Genomic DNA, 15451 nt, shown 5'->3' with positions numbered 1-15451 from the left:
GTGCCGCTGCTATAATTGTGCAGTATTTCCGCGGCAGTCGTCTGCGCAGATCCTCGCGCGTCTGCAGATGATGAAGCAGCGCAAACTTGAGCGCAGCTCGATCTGACGCAGACACAATATAATGCCACTAAACACCGGTAACGGATGACAGGAGCACTGGACATGAGACTGGCGACGCGTTCACACACAGCAGGTGAGGATGAGCCTCATTAGCGTCTCTCTGTTTGTGTGCTTATAATGAAGCTGAGCAGTCAGTGTCTGCATGCATTAACGCATATGACTCGCGAGCGCGGTCGCAAACGCATTCTGCGCTGTCAGGAATTACGCAGCAGTGATGATGACAATCCAGAAATCAGGCGTTCAGCGCTAGAGAACATGCATGTATTCATATTAACTCGCCTGCAATAATGTTTGTTTTATAGGACGCAAACAGAGCAATAATGATGAATGCACATAACTGCATGATAAAGTAGGGCGCATTGTCTCCGTGCTATTTTTAGACACTGGCAGTGAATTGCTGTAGTGTGTGTGTGTGTGTGTGTGTGTGTGTGTCAAGTTACTGTTGCAGAACTGAAAGAGTCATGTAGACTATTACAGAATGGATGCAGCACATAACATGAATATGCATTCACCAATTATTAATCTTGTTGTTGTTGTTGTTTTTTACAGTAAATATTGCTCATTTTAAGTGTGCTATAAAATATTACACAACCAATTTTTTATAATAATTTTATTTTTGTTCCTTTGTAAATTCTATTCTTCATATAAGCAGCATTTTAGACATGGCAGATTATTTTAATGGTGATAAGTTATCTAAAAATGTGACACATTCAAGTTCAAGTTTATTTGTTTATATGCTTTTTAGGATACAAATCGTTGCAAAGCAGCTCTACAGGAATTTAAGTTTCCACAATATATTTATATATTGCAGAACCTTAATATATTTAGCTTATGGCAATATTTGGTAATTCTGTATGTTGTCTGAGCGTTGGCTTCTGTCATTCCTAGTTACCACGGGATGTTAATCAACAGAGAAACAAATAGAGACATAATTAGCGTAGCTGCTGTTCCATCTCAGCAAAAATGATTTGTTCAACCCAAGCTAAAGAATAATAATAATGTACATTTGATCAGATATAACTGCAGTACAAGATTATAAGATGCATTATGTGAATGCTTGGCTAAAGAGATGTGTCTTTAATCTAGATTTAAACAGAGAGAGTGTGTCTGAACCCCGAATGTTATCAGGAAGGCTATTCCAGAGTTTGGGAGCCAAATATGAAAAAACTCTACCTCCTTTAGTGGACTTTGCTATCCTAGGTACTACCAAAAGTCCAGAGTTTTGTGACCTTAGAGAGCGGGTTGGATTATAGCGTGGTAGAAGATGAGTTAGATACGCAGGTGCTAAACCATTTAAGGCCTTATAGGCAAGTAATAATATTTAGTAAATGATACGGAACTGAATAGGTAGCCAGTGCAGAGACTGTAAAATTGGGGTAATATGATCATATTTTCTTGATCTGGTAAGAACTCTAGCCGCTGTATTTTGGACTATCAGTAGCTTGTTTATTGAAGATGCAGGACAACCAGCCAGCAGTGCATTACAATAGTCCAGTCTAGAGGTCATGAATGCATGAACTATCTTTTCTGCATCAGAAACAGGTAGCATGCTTCGAAGCTTGGCAATGTTTCTAAGATGGAAGAATGCTGTTTTTGTAACATGGGAAATATGATTTTCAAAGGACAAGTTGCTGTCTAATATAACTCCCAGATTTTTGACTTTAGAGGACGTGACAGTGCATCCGTCTAGTTGCAAATTATAATCCACGAGATTCTGTGTACTGTTTTTTGGTCCAATAAGTAATATCTCTGTCTTATCTGAATTTAATAGGAGGAAATTATTGGTCATCCAATCTTTTACACTTTTTACACAATCTATTAGCTTAGATAGTTTAGAAGTTTCACCTGGTTTTGTTGAGATATATAGTTGAGTATCATCAGCATAACAATGAAAACTAATCCCGTGTTTTCTAATAATATTACCAGGAGGCAACATGTAAATTGAAAATAGCAGAGGACCTAGGACAGATCCTTGTGGTACTCCATACTTTACTGGTGATAATTGAGATGACTCCCCATTTAAATGAACAAAGTGGTAGCGATCAGACAGGTAGGATCTAAACCATCTTAAAGCCTGCCCTTGAATACCAGTATAGTTTTGTAATCGATCTATGAGTATGTCATGGTCTATAGTGTCAAACGCAGTACTAAGATCAAGTAATACTAGCAATGAGATGCAGCCTTGATCTGAAGCAAGAAGTAAGTCATTTGTAATTTTAACAAGTGCAGTTTCTGAACAAAATATTCATTTGGTTTCAGCCAGGTTTCAGTCAGGCAGAGTACATCAAAATGATTGTCTGTGATCATTTCATTTACAATAACTGCTTTGGGTGAACATATCTCTTAAAGAAATAGTTCAGTTTTTTGTGAAATTCAGAGAAACTCAATTGAGCTCTTCATATTTACTATAGTTTTGGTCATCGCTTGTTATGGTTTTCAAGGGTGTAGAGTTTAGTAGAGACGCTCTGACATGATCCTATCAATATCACACACAATTAAATTATTCCTAGCAATAATTTTGATCAAACAATGAAATGTCTGTTGTCTGCTGCAATGCCAAAATCAAACCTAGTGTTTGTTAAAGACGTCTAAGAATGTCTAAAGCAATTCATGCTCATAATATGAAAATATAAACTACACTGCAAAAAATTATTCTCTTCAAGATTAATTTACTGTACGAGTAAAATGACTTAAGATAGTCTTGTTTTCTGTAAAAAAAAAAAAAGTAAAAAAAATTGTCTGCCCATGGGGCAAGAAAAATAATCTTGTTTAGCCTTTGAATTAAGATTATTTCCTTATCCCATTGGCAGATATTTTTGTTCGTTTTTAAGCAAAAACTAACAAAATTTTGATTATTTATTTTAGAAAACAAGACTTAATATCTTGTATTAAGTAATAATGCATTTACTTGACAATCATTTATTTGTACAGTAAATGCATCTTGAATCAAGAATGTTATTTGTACTAGAAATCAAGACAAAAATACTAAGTAAGAAAATCATTTTTTGCAGTGTAATCTTGAACTGAGATGTTATCTTCTACAGGAAGCTAGTGTGCATTGGTGTTTCGGATCTGCTCACGTTTAGCTTCGGTTTTGAGTCTTTTGGAATTCATGCGACGGATCCATGATGTTCACCGGTGCAACTTTCCCGAGTCTCCTGTTGGCGGCGCTCTGTCTCGTCAGCCGGGCCGCCCCATATGAGAGACGGATGGAGAACCTGGAACATGGAGAAGATAAAGGCTCCGTTTCTCCGTCCTCTGGAGACTCTCACGTCTCTCTCTCGCTGACGACGCCTCCTGCTGGAGATCTGGAGAGAAGCCTCACGCTTCAGATCAACTCTTCTGAGGAGGACCGAAGACTGACTGCTTCAGCTCTCCTGCTAGACTCGCTGTCTGGATCCGGACCCAGCTTCAGCTCCAGACTGCTGGATGCCACCGACACCTGGACTGAAGCGGATCGTCTGAGGGCAGGTGAGTCAACGATGCAAAAAATGATTTGTTTTGTTTTCTAGTATAAATATCTAAACATTCTTGAATCAAGATGCATTTACTGACAAGTAAAATGATTTAAGATTATTACTAATCAAAAATTATGTTTTGATATATTTACGTTAGGAAATTTACTAAATATCTTCATGGAACATGATCTTAATATCCTAATCATTTTTGGCATAAAAGAAAAATTTATAATTTTGATCATTAAAGGATTTTGGACACAGAACAGACTCAGTGGTTGAGTGTTTGTAATAATGTGGAGCAGCTCAGATCATCTGATGAGAAACGCTGGAGTTTATATTGAGATCTCTGACTTTTGAATACAGATTGAGGTTATTATCATTCAATTACTTGATATAAAATAAACATACTGAAATAGTATAAAATATATTTTAAAAATGACTTTATTTTAACTAGTGGTCAAGGCAGCATTTCTCATTTCTGTAAAAAACTAAACACTGAAACTTGATAAAAGGTAAAATGCACAACAAAAGTACTAAAACTTTAATAATTAAGTTGTGTTTTTGTCATTTTTATTAGTTTTTCATCTTTTTTTAAATATATAGTTTTAATTAATTTTCATTTCAGTTTTAGTTAAGTACATCAAGTTAACCTAAATAAAAATGAGAAATCTTTATAGCTGAAATAAAATAAGTTTAAGTTTTTTATTTGATCTCATGTAATCAAAATGTGCTTTAATGGTTATAGTTTGAGTTTTACATTAACTATAATAACCCTGATTTAAAACATTAAACTATAAGAGTATATCCATAATGCTAAATTAGCACAGATGCAGATTTGGTCTCTTGAGATCGCGTCTGAAAGGATATGTTCTCATTTGTGAGTTTTCTTTCCAGTGCAAGTGAATAAACTCTGGATGGGGTTTCAAAGCAGCTTCGCAGGAAAATAACAGTGTTAATGTTGCAAAACTCATGGGTTTTGATACAGATTGCTGTAAAGCAGCTCTATCGAGTCATTATTCAGACAGATAAGAGTAAATCACACTGAATGCTGCTGCTGCCGCTCCACTTTGAGTTTGAACCCCAGCGGACGCCGCCGGCAGCCTAATTACTTTCTATTTTGAGAGCTGCTGGAGGAAAGTGGAGCTGACTGCTAAAAGAGCGTCTGCACCACACACTAACTCCGTTTGCTCGTGCTTTGATGTTGTTGGTTCACAGTTTCTGACACTGAGTCAACATCAAGTCCAAACTGCTTTCTCAGAACGGGTCAAATATCAGTTCAGTCATTGTTTCATGCTGCTGTTGAAAACATTAATGCATCAATAGTTATGGAAATGACAGAAAATGCAGACTTCTTCTCAAAGTGGGAATGCTATGCATGAAATGGAGCTTGAGAAACTATCTGCTTTGGTCCATTAAGTTCACTTTACAAAACAGATAGCAATCATTTTTGACTGAACAGCATATATAGTTCTTGTATGCGAGTTATATATCAGGTTGCACTTCCTTTTCCTTCGTTTTATTTCAACTAGTTGCCAAATAAAACTACAAATTAATAATATAAAAAGTATAGACATATTGACAAAAAACTAAATAAAAAAACACATCAAAATTACTAAAACTTTAAATATTACTGGGAATAAAATAAACATTAAAAATAAAATAAAATATAAAAACAAATATATATATATTGATGTACTAAAATAAATAAACTGAAATAAAAACTTGTCAAAAATGACAAAAACACACAAAAAATAACTGTTACTAGTAATAAAATAAACTTCAACTGAAATAAAATAAAATATTTAAACATTATTTAATTTAAAACTAAAATATTTAAAAAACTTAGTAAACTTAGTTTATTTCAGTTACATTTCAGTCTCGATTAATTTCAAATACATTTAAAATATTAATGAAACCTGTAGTAAGATTGCAGGGGTTTTCTGAGAATCTGAGAAGATATTGTGATTGGACTGCTTATATATTTCTTGTAAATCAGTGCATTTTCCTGTTGTACTTCCTTCTACAGAGGAAGTGACCGTCTTGCCCTCGTCTCAAGACGTCGGCACTGAGGCCACCATGTCCTCCGAAGACCTTCCTCTGATTTTTGAGCCGATCGAGGACGTCACGCCGGCCAGAGCATCATCCGAACCGTCTGTTGCCATGACGCCAGCAGCCGTAACCGCGGGAGACGCAGAGCTGGAGCGGATGGTGTCCATGGATATAGACCACACTTCCTCTGATGTCCGTCTCTCAGGAGCGCTGGAGACGTCTGGAGCAAGAGAGCCAATCACAGAGTCCCATCCAGCAGAGGAGCATCATGGGACGACACAACGTGAGAATATATAACAGCAGAGATGATGCAGCTTCACTCTGGGTCTCTCCACTATTTTGATGTTTTGGATTATTGCAGAAAAGGAGCTCTGTGACCCACAAAAGTTTATGATTCTTCACAAATTATAGGAATAGTTCAATAAAAATTCAAATGTGTTCACCCTCAGTTCATCTGAGATCAGGATGAGTGTTTCTTCATCAGGTTTGTAGAAATGTGTCTCTGCATCAGTGTCTCAGCAATGGATGCTCTGCAGTGAATGGGTGCCGTCAGAATGAGAGTCCAAACAGCTGATAAAAACATCACAGTAATCCACAGCACTCCAGTCCATCAGTTAACATCTGGAGAAGAGAAAGCCCTGCACGGGCCTCAAATTTAGGCTCTAGCCCGGCCCGTGTCCGACAGATTATCAGAATTACCGACCCAAGCCCCTCCTCTCCTAAAACAGTTTATACTACTGTTTCGGCTATTAAAACAGTTAGGTTTTGTGTGTAATGGCAAAATTATTATATTTCGTTTCGTTTTTTTAATACTTAGTTCATTTAGAAAAACGTTTGGAGCATTTTTGTTCGTTAAATAGGCTATAAGTTTTAGTTTTTTAAAGTAACGACCAAGCGGCCAGCGGCATGAGCTGATCATAGCCTATGTTTGATCAATTTAGCCTTCTCGTATCATCACGACTTGCCTAAAATAAGATCTATAGATATACTAAACAGTTCAAGCATATAACAATCCTGCGCTATAATAATAATGTGTGTAGCCTGTATCTGAGTTTGTGCTGAGAGTGGAAGCTAAAGCACGCTCCTGCAGGACACGGAGGCACCAGCAAACACTTGCATTGTTTTCAGTGGAAACTAATTAAAATAGCCTACACTGTCATTTATTTTTTATTTATTTTTTTGATAAAGGTAAGAGTAATACATCATTGGGACCTGTAAAGGGTCTACTTGTATTTGTGTGCACTCACAATACCAACAAAAGGTAGTTCTTTTATAAAACAAAGAAAACAAACCTGATGTGCTTTCTGCCGTCTTGAACAGGAGCTTCAGCAGAGAATACATGCCTCACAGACATGATACATATATCTGTAGAAAGCTTTACATTATCACTTAACCAAATAAAACAATTGAAAACAAAAACTCTTATTATAATTTAATCATAATCAATAAAGATGCATTTCTCTCTAAAGGCGCTCTAATGAGGAGACGGCGAGTCAGGATCAGCAACTTCATCCTTGAGACACGGACTCAGAAAACATTAGTTTATTAGTAAATAATTCAAATATCTCCTTACTATTTCCCACAGACACATTCATGGTTATGTTTGCTGGGGTTTTGCAGCAAGCTTTAGTCTATTGCGTGCGTTTGAACACAGAGCTCTTCAGCTGCTGCTGCTGCGGGACACTAAACACCATCGAGCTGCTCTCAGTCACGGCACGGTCTCCTGTTGTTTCCACCAGCGCGGTGATTTATTCATCACTAATCGATGGATGTCTACAATATAAAATAAGGAGAAACCCAAAACAGGCCTGAGGCCCGACCCGCGTCTGAACTATGACGTGGACATTGGCCTGAAGCCTGGCCCTAGAGGCGTAAAAAAGTCGGGGCCCGTCGGGCTGAAATGCAGGGCTCTAGGAGAAGACAAAAACTGAAACAAATCCAGCATTAAGACGGTTTTAACTCAAATATGAGTCTATATTCCATAATAACACTTCCTCCAGTGAAAAGTGCATCTGCTGTTGTCTCTCACATCAAACTCCAGCCACATATTTGTTTAGAGCTGTTTTGATCTGTGCAGATGTCTCTCCTGATTCAGACCAGAACACTTTATCACTGGAGGAAGCGTTATTATGGATTATCAGATAACAGAGAATGTTCTCAGAACGTTCTGGGAAGGTTCTCTCAATGTTATGAACAAACGTACTTCCAGTAACATTAATGAAATGTTTGTTCAGATTTATCTGGTCTTTAATAATGTTCTTAAAATAATTTATACATTGTTCACCTAACGTTTTTGAAGTGTTGCTACTTGTTTCAGAACATTCAGGTAAACATTCCAAAATTAATGTTTCCATAATGTTTGGAAAATTATCAAATGGAATGTTCCTCATTCATATATCAAACATTCATATAACTAAGAACATTTTAAAGCATTTCTAAAACTGGACACTTTCAACATTCAGAAATATGTTTTCATAACTTAGTGGAAATATTAACAAAACGTTTTTAGATTTTTGGTAATTGGGATTATAGTTAATTATTATCGTATTTTAGTTAAAAACATCTTAATGCTGGATGTGTTTCATCTCTAGTCTTCTCCAGATGTTAACTGATGGACTGGAGTGGTGTGGATTATTGTGATGTTTTTATCAGCTGTTTGGACTCTCATTCTGACGGCACCCATTCACTGCAGAGCATCCATTGCTGAGACACTGATGCAGAGACACATTTATACAAACCTGATGAAGAAACACACTCATAACCCTAAACTCATTCTGACGGCACCCATTCACTGACACTTGTAACCATTCAAAGAATCCCACTGACTTCAGGCTGATAGAACTGAAAGTGCTAAAACGCTTGTGTTGGCCTACAGAAATACGTCATGCCTTTACACACACAACATGTGCTGTTTAAAAACAAGCTGTAAGCTCTGATATAGATTGTTTATATTCTGTAAACGATTTAAAAATTGTGCAGTTATTTGAGCATTCTGATTGGTCCTGCAGGTGATGACATCACACAGAGTGCCGTTACCCATCAGGCTCTGGGGGGCTCTGAGGTCGCTCACTTACCAGCGTCAAAACCAAAGACAGACACGCAATATCCCAAAATTAAAGGTTTGTAAAAAGTGTATGGCTCGGTGTAGGAGAATAAACTTGTTTTGAGAAAACAGCCTTTAAAAATATGTATTGTAATTTAAATCTATTGACACAACACTGCGAAAAATAATTTTCTTGCTTAGTATTTTTGTCTTGTTTTCTAGTATAAATATCTAAACATGCATTTACTGTACAAGTAAAAAAGTCTAAATAATCTAAAAGCAAAAAATCTTAATTTTGTTTTAAACAAACAAAAATATCTGCCAATGGGGTTATTTTTCTTACCCCATTGACAGATATTTTTGTTTGTTTTAAGCAAAAACTAACAAAATTTAGATATTTTGAAAACAAGACTTAATAAATTATTTTACTTGTCAAACAAATGCATCTTGATTCAAGAATGTTTAGATATTTCAACTAGAAAACAAGACAGAAATACTAAGAAAATATTTTTTTTTGCAGTGAAAGAGATGGTTCTTTGACTGAATGGTTCTTTGTGAAACCAAAAATGGTTCTTCTATAGCATCGCTGTGAAGAACCTTTTAAGATCCTTTATATTTAAGTGCGTGTGGTGTCTGATGCACTGAGAGCTGAACGTCTCTGTCTTCCAGAGCAGCCCGATGAAGATGAGGAGGACGAGGAGATGGACTCTGAGGAGGAGAGTGAAGAGGACCTGAAAGAGAGCACCATCGCACCCCACAGCCGTCCACCGTACAGCCTGATCCCTCCTCCTCCGGTCTGGGTGCAGCGGAACCAGGGCCTGGGTGAGAACCGGCCACGCTTATGTTCATCTCATCTGTTATTCATCATTAATAACGAGAGCTCATTCTCTGTCTGTTTGCAGTGCGGAGCTGGGTTGAGCTTATAAGAGAGAAGGTACAGCTCATTGTTTTCATATTGATGCTTTCAATCCACAACACTGGAGAAATGCACAAATATTACCAGTCAAACGTTTGAAAGAAGTCTCTTCTGCTCACCAAGGCTGCATTTATTTGATCAAAAATACAGTAATAATTGTGAAATAATTTTGTGATGTAAAACAGCTGTGAATATGTGTTAAAGTGTAATTTATTTCTGTGATCTGCAGCTGTATTTTCAGCATCATTACTCCAGTCTTCAGTGTCACATGATCTTCAGAAATCATAATAATATACTGATTTACTGCTCAACAAACATTTCTGATTATTATCAATGTTGAACACAGTTGTGCTGCTCAATATTTTTGTGGATATTTTTAAAGTTTGGAATAATTATGATTTTTATGAAGTCTCTTATGTTAACCAAGGCTGTATATATTTTATTATATATAAAATATATTATATAATTTTATATCATATAATATTTATGCACATAATATTATAATATTTAGTGCGATGCAAGGATTAATCACGATTAATTGCATCCAAATATAAAAGCTTTTGTTTATATAATATATGTGTGTGTACTGTGTATATTTATTATGTATACATAAATACATAACATATATATATTATATAAATTATATTAATATAAATACTGTATGTGTGTCTTTATATATATATATATATATATATATATATACACATAATAAATATACACAGTACACACACATATATTATATAAACAAAAACTTTTATTTTAGATGCGATTAATCGTGAGCACTAATAATATTATATTATATTATATAAATAGCATTTTTGTGGAAACTGTGATACACTATCATTCAAAAGTTTGGAGAAAGTAAGTTTTCATTTTTTAAAAGGGAATTAATAGTTGTTTTTTCCATCAAGGATGCATTCAATTGATGAAAAGTGGCAGTAAAGACATGTATAATGTTACAAAAGATTTCTATTTCAGATAAATGCTTCAATTTGAAATAAATCGTTTGAACTTTCTATTCATCTGTGAATCCTGATAAATAAAATGTATCACAGTTTCCACAAAAATATTGTGCAGCACAACTGTGTTCAACATTGATAATAATCAGAAATGTTTGTTGATCAGTAAATCAGTATATTATTATGATTTCTGAAGATCATGTGACACTGAAGACTGCAGTAATGATGCTGAAAATACAGCTGCAGATCACAGAAATAAATTACAGTTTAACACATATTCACATAGAAAACAGCTGTTTTAAACTACAGGTACATCTCAAAAAATTTAATATCATGAAAAAGTTAATTTTTTCTTGTAACTTATTTCAAAAAGTGAAACTTTCATATATTTTATGTTATTACTGAAAGCTGTGGCTGTTTACAGAGTGCTGTATCAAAGCATATTAAATGCAAAGTTGACTGGAAGGAAGAATTTGGGTAGGAAAAGGTGCACAAGCAGCAGGGATGACTGTAAGCTTGAGAATACTGTCAAGCAAAGCTGATTCAAACACTTGTGAGAACTTCACAAGGAGTGGACTGAAGCTGGAGTCAGTGCATCAAGAGTCTCCACGCTCAGACGTCTTCAGGAAAAGAGCTACCAAGCCACTTCTGAACCAGAGACAACGTCAGAAGCGTCTTACCTGGGCTGTGGAGAAAAAGAACTGGACTGTTGCTCAGTGCTCCAAAGTCCTCTTTTCAGATGAAAGTACATTTTGCATTTCATTTGGAAATCAAGGTCCCAGAGTCTAGAGGAAGAGTGGAGAGGCACAGAATCCATGTTGCTTGAAGTCCAGTGTGAAGTTTCCACAGTCAGAGATGATTTGGGCTGCCATGTCATCTGCTGGTGTTGGTCCACTGTGTTTTCTGAAGTCCACAGTCAATGCAGCCATCTACCAGGAGATTTTAGAGCACTTCATGCTTCCTTCTGCTGACAAGCTTCATGGAGATGCTGATTTCATTTTCCAGCAGGACTTGGCACCTGCCCACACTGTCAAAGATACCAAAAGCTGGTTCAATGACCATGGTGTTACTGTGCTTGATTGGCCAGCAAACTCGCCTGACCTGAACCCCATAGAGAATCTATGAGGTATTGTCATGAGGAAGATGAGAGACACCAGACCCAACAATGCAGATGAGCTGAAGGCCGCTATCAAAGCAACCTGGGCTTCCATTACACCTGAGCAGTGCCACAGACTGATCACCTCCATGCCACGGCGCACTGATGCAGTAATTAAAGCAAAAGGAGGCCCAACCAAGTATTGAGTGCATAGAAATGAACATACTTTTCAGAAGCCTGACATTTCTGTTTAAAATATCCTTTTTTGGTTGATCTTATGAAATATTCAAATTTTCTGAGACTCTGAATTTTGGGTTTTCATTCTCTGTAAGCCATAATCATCAAAATTTCAAGAAATAAAGGCTTGAAATATTTCACTCTATGTAATGAATCTATAAAATATATGGGTTTCACTTTCTGAAATGAGTCACAAAAATATTGACCTTTTTCACGATATTCAAATTTTTTTAGATGTACCTGTATAATAATATTTCACAATTTCTACTGTATTTTTAATCAAATAAATGCAGTCCTGGGGCCTCATTTATAAAGTGTGTGTACACTCAGATTTGATCGTAGAGTGTGTGTACGCTTAAATCCACGCCAGCGCTCATATTTATAAAGACGGCCTTTGACGTGGAAAAGTGCTTAGCGTCACGTCAGGGTCTGAGGAGACGTACACACTTTTTATTGTCGGAGTATTGCAGGTTTTTTTTTTATTTAAGCTGTTCTTGCAGCTCGCTGTTCTACATTATGATGATTGGTATTTTATATGCTAATGATATTAATTAGGAGTCGTTTACAAGCAGAGAACTGAAACCATTCAGTTGCACGCAAGCTCAAAATCATTTGAGATTCATAGATTTGGCATCTGAAAGAGAAGCGTACGCACGTTTTCTGTTCGTACGTTCATTCTATGAATCAAAGGTACGCATATTAGAGATATGATCATAAGAAATTTAGGATGGTTTCTATGCAACATTTTATAAATGAGGCCCCTGGTGAGCAGAAGAGACTCTTTGAGAAAGACTGAAGCTCTCCGCTGGTCTCTCGTAGGCTGGTTATGTCTCAGGGATGTTGGCTCCGGTCGGGATTGGAATAGCCGGAGCTCTTCTGCTGGTCGGTGCTCTGTACAGCATCAGAGTGATCCATCGCAAGAGGAGGAACAGTTTCAAACACCAGAGGAGGAAGGTACGGCGGTCACAGCCAAGCTTAATGTCAGAATCATGATTGTCAAACACTACAGTTCTATCATATTTGACCCTGGAGCACAAAACCAGTCATAAGGGTCAATTTTTAAAAAATTGAGAGTTATGCATCATCTGAAAGCTGAATAAATGATCTTTCCATTGATGTATGGTTTGTTATGATCGGACAATATTTGGCTGAGATACAACTATTAGAAAATCTGGAATCTGAGGGAGCAAAAAAATCTAAATATTGAGAAAATCTCCTTTAAAGTTGTTCAAATGAAGTTCTTAGCAATAAATATTACTAATCAAAAATTAAGTTTACGGTTGGAAATTTACTAAATATCTTCATGGAACATGATCTTAATATCCTAATGATTTTTGGCATAAAAGAGAAATGTATAATTTTGATCCATACAATGTATTGTTGGCTATTGCTACAGATATACCTGTGTTACTGATGACTGCTTTTGTGCTGCAGGGACACAAATGAGCTCCTGGCAGCTTCAGTAGATTCATCTTTCATGCATCACCTTTTAATCTTGTGATTTATGTTGAATGTTGATGATTTTTAGCCTCCCAGAGAAGTGCGCAGCGGACCAGACAACGCCATGCTGCTGGCGGACAGCTCAGAAGACGAGTTCTGATGATCTGGAATCATCTGTGATATGAACAACAGCGTTTCACAAATACTAACGAGAAAACACACAGTCAGTACATTTATAAATGCATTTTTCTTTCAGAAGCGCAATATGCTTTTTTCTTCAACTGCATCCAGACTGTTTTGAGAAACTGAGAAAGTGAACATTTAAAATCCTCAAAACAGTGTTATTTTAGTATCACTGAGATGATATTAATATTTTGAATCACTTTGTATTTCTATATTTTCTGTATTCATTTTAATTTTGGTTAATCTTGTAGTCATTTCGTTGTTGTTGTAGTTTTTTTGTTTATACATATCCATAGTCCATATCGTTTTTATAAATTTTTATTTTATTTTATATCAAGTAACTAAATTAAAATTTTAATCTAGGCAATTAGCTGAAATAAGAAGTGTTTTTTTTTCTCCAAGTAACAAAAATGTGTGTTTTTAAATGGTTTTTAACGTTTTGTCATGGTTTTAGATTCAGTTTTAGTGAACTACAGTAACCTGTCTTGTAACCTGTCATGTAAAATGAACTGGATTTAAAATCTTCAAAACAGCGTTACTTTAGTATCACTGAGATGATATTATAAGTTTTATTAATCTTTTGAATCACTTTTTAATTTCTATATTTTCTAACTTTGTCATTTTGCTGTTTTATTGTGTCATTTTTAGTACTTTTTATTTTTTAAATATATGTCCATATAGTTTTTATTAATTTTAATTTCAGTTTTAACGTTTGTTCTATAAGTACATTGACTAAATGAAGATGAGAAATTTTATCTTGGCAATTAGCTGAGATAAAAAAAAAAAAAGTAAAGTTACAAAAAAGTGTGGTTTTTAAATGTTTTTTTTTTTTTGGTGGTTTTAGTTTGTTTTAGTTAGCTATAGTAACCGGTCTTAAGCATCTTGGGTAAATATTAATTTTCAGTAGCTCAAAACAGTTCATTGTCAATTATTCCACTTGTAAAACTACATATGTGTCGATTTAAAACACATAAAATATATAGAATTACTTTCTACCACTGAAGTATCTGCTGTAAGACGGCATCATTTGAGATCAAACATTAATAACACGTCAAACATCCGTCAGAATCCAGTATTAAACAGTGATATAGTGATATAATAATAGTGCTTTCATTCATCACGGCTCATCTGAAAACTCAAGACTCACAATGCTTTACGAATTCAGCAAGAAATGCTGCTTTAGGACAATATCTATAAAATAAAACATTTCATTTAGAAAATATTAAATTATTAGATATTAAAATGAATCCTCTAAATTAAAGCACTCATGCTTTATAAAATAAACGATGATTAAAACAGTTTATAAACTCTTTGATCTAATGTTGTACATACAGTATATAGGATGTTTTGACTGTAAATATGATTGTTATGATGTTGTTTTCATGTTGTAATGATGACAATCTGATGTGTGCAGTTCTATATGAACTATATGTGACGTGTTTCTGTTTCATTTGATGATGGAAATCTGATCAGAATCATAAATTCACTGCAGGCTTCTTATGGTGTTTTGTGAACGTTGTGAAATATCTTTACAGTAAGAGGATGATCATGAAGAATCACAGCACACTACTGTAAATACACTCAAATAAAATATCTAATCATGTACTTTTGCAGTGCCGTCTTTTTCAGTTACATTATTGATTAATTAATCGATTCATAATTGTTGTACTTTTGAGGAATTTTTCCCAACACTTGTGGTGTTCCTTCCTGATCAAAAATGACTGTTTTCTTTCAGTTTGCACAGGTTTTGTGCTTCTTTTTGGAGCTGTTGATCGTAGGCTCCATTGATCTGAGCTCATGTTTGTTTATATAATATGCAGTAAGCTTAATGAATAAATAGGAAACATATTCTTAAATATGCTGATACAGTGAAAGAGTTGTGTTTGGGTTCTGCAGTACTGCTAAACACACACAGGTGGCGCTGTTGATGCTGTTATTCTGATTCAGTCT

The 15451-nt window shown here is 35.5% G+C and overlaps 1 protein-coding gene across 1 annotated transcript; it reads left to right on the top strand.

Annotated features, from left to right (window-relative positions):
• The first annotated feature begins 99 nt into the window (after positions 1-99).
• LOC306843725 (uncharacterized protein) lies at positions 100-15104 on the top strand. The gene is made up of 8 exons (XM_079375366.1): positions 100-193; positions 3165-3591; positions 5605-5910; positions 8636-8746; positions 9340-9492; positions 9573-9604; positions 12698-12832; positions 13407-15104. The coding sequence occupies exons 2-8, from the start codon at positions 3246-3248 to the stop codon at positions 13476-13478; spliced, it is 1155 nt and encodes a 384-aa protein (XP_079231492.1). The 5' UTR covers positions 100-193; positions 3165-3245; the 3' UTR covers positions 13479-15104.
• The last annotated feature ends 347 nt before the right edge of the window (positions 15105-15451 follow it).

The sequence above is a fragment of the Barbus barbus genome (genome assembly GCF_936440315.1).
Source record: "Barbus barbus genome assembly, chromosome: 24".
NCBI lineage: Eukaryota > Metazoa > Chordata > Actinopteri > Cypriniformes > Cyprinidae > Barbus > Barbus barbus.
Note: the sequence above shows the minus strand (reverse complement) of the source record. Positions and strands in the feature narration are given on the sequence as shown.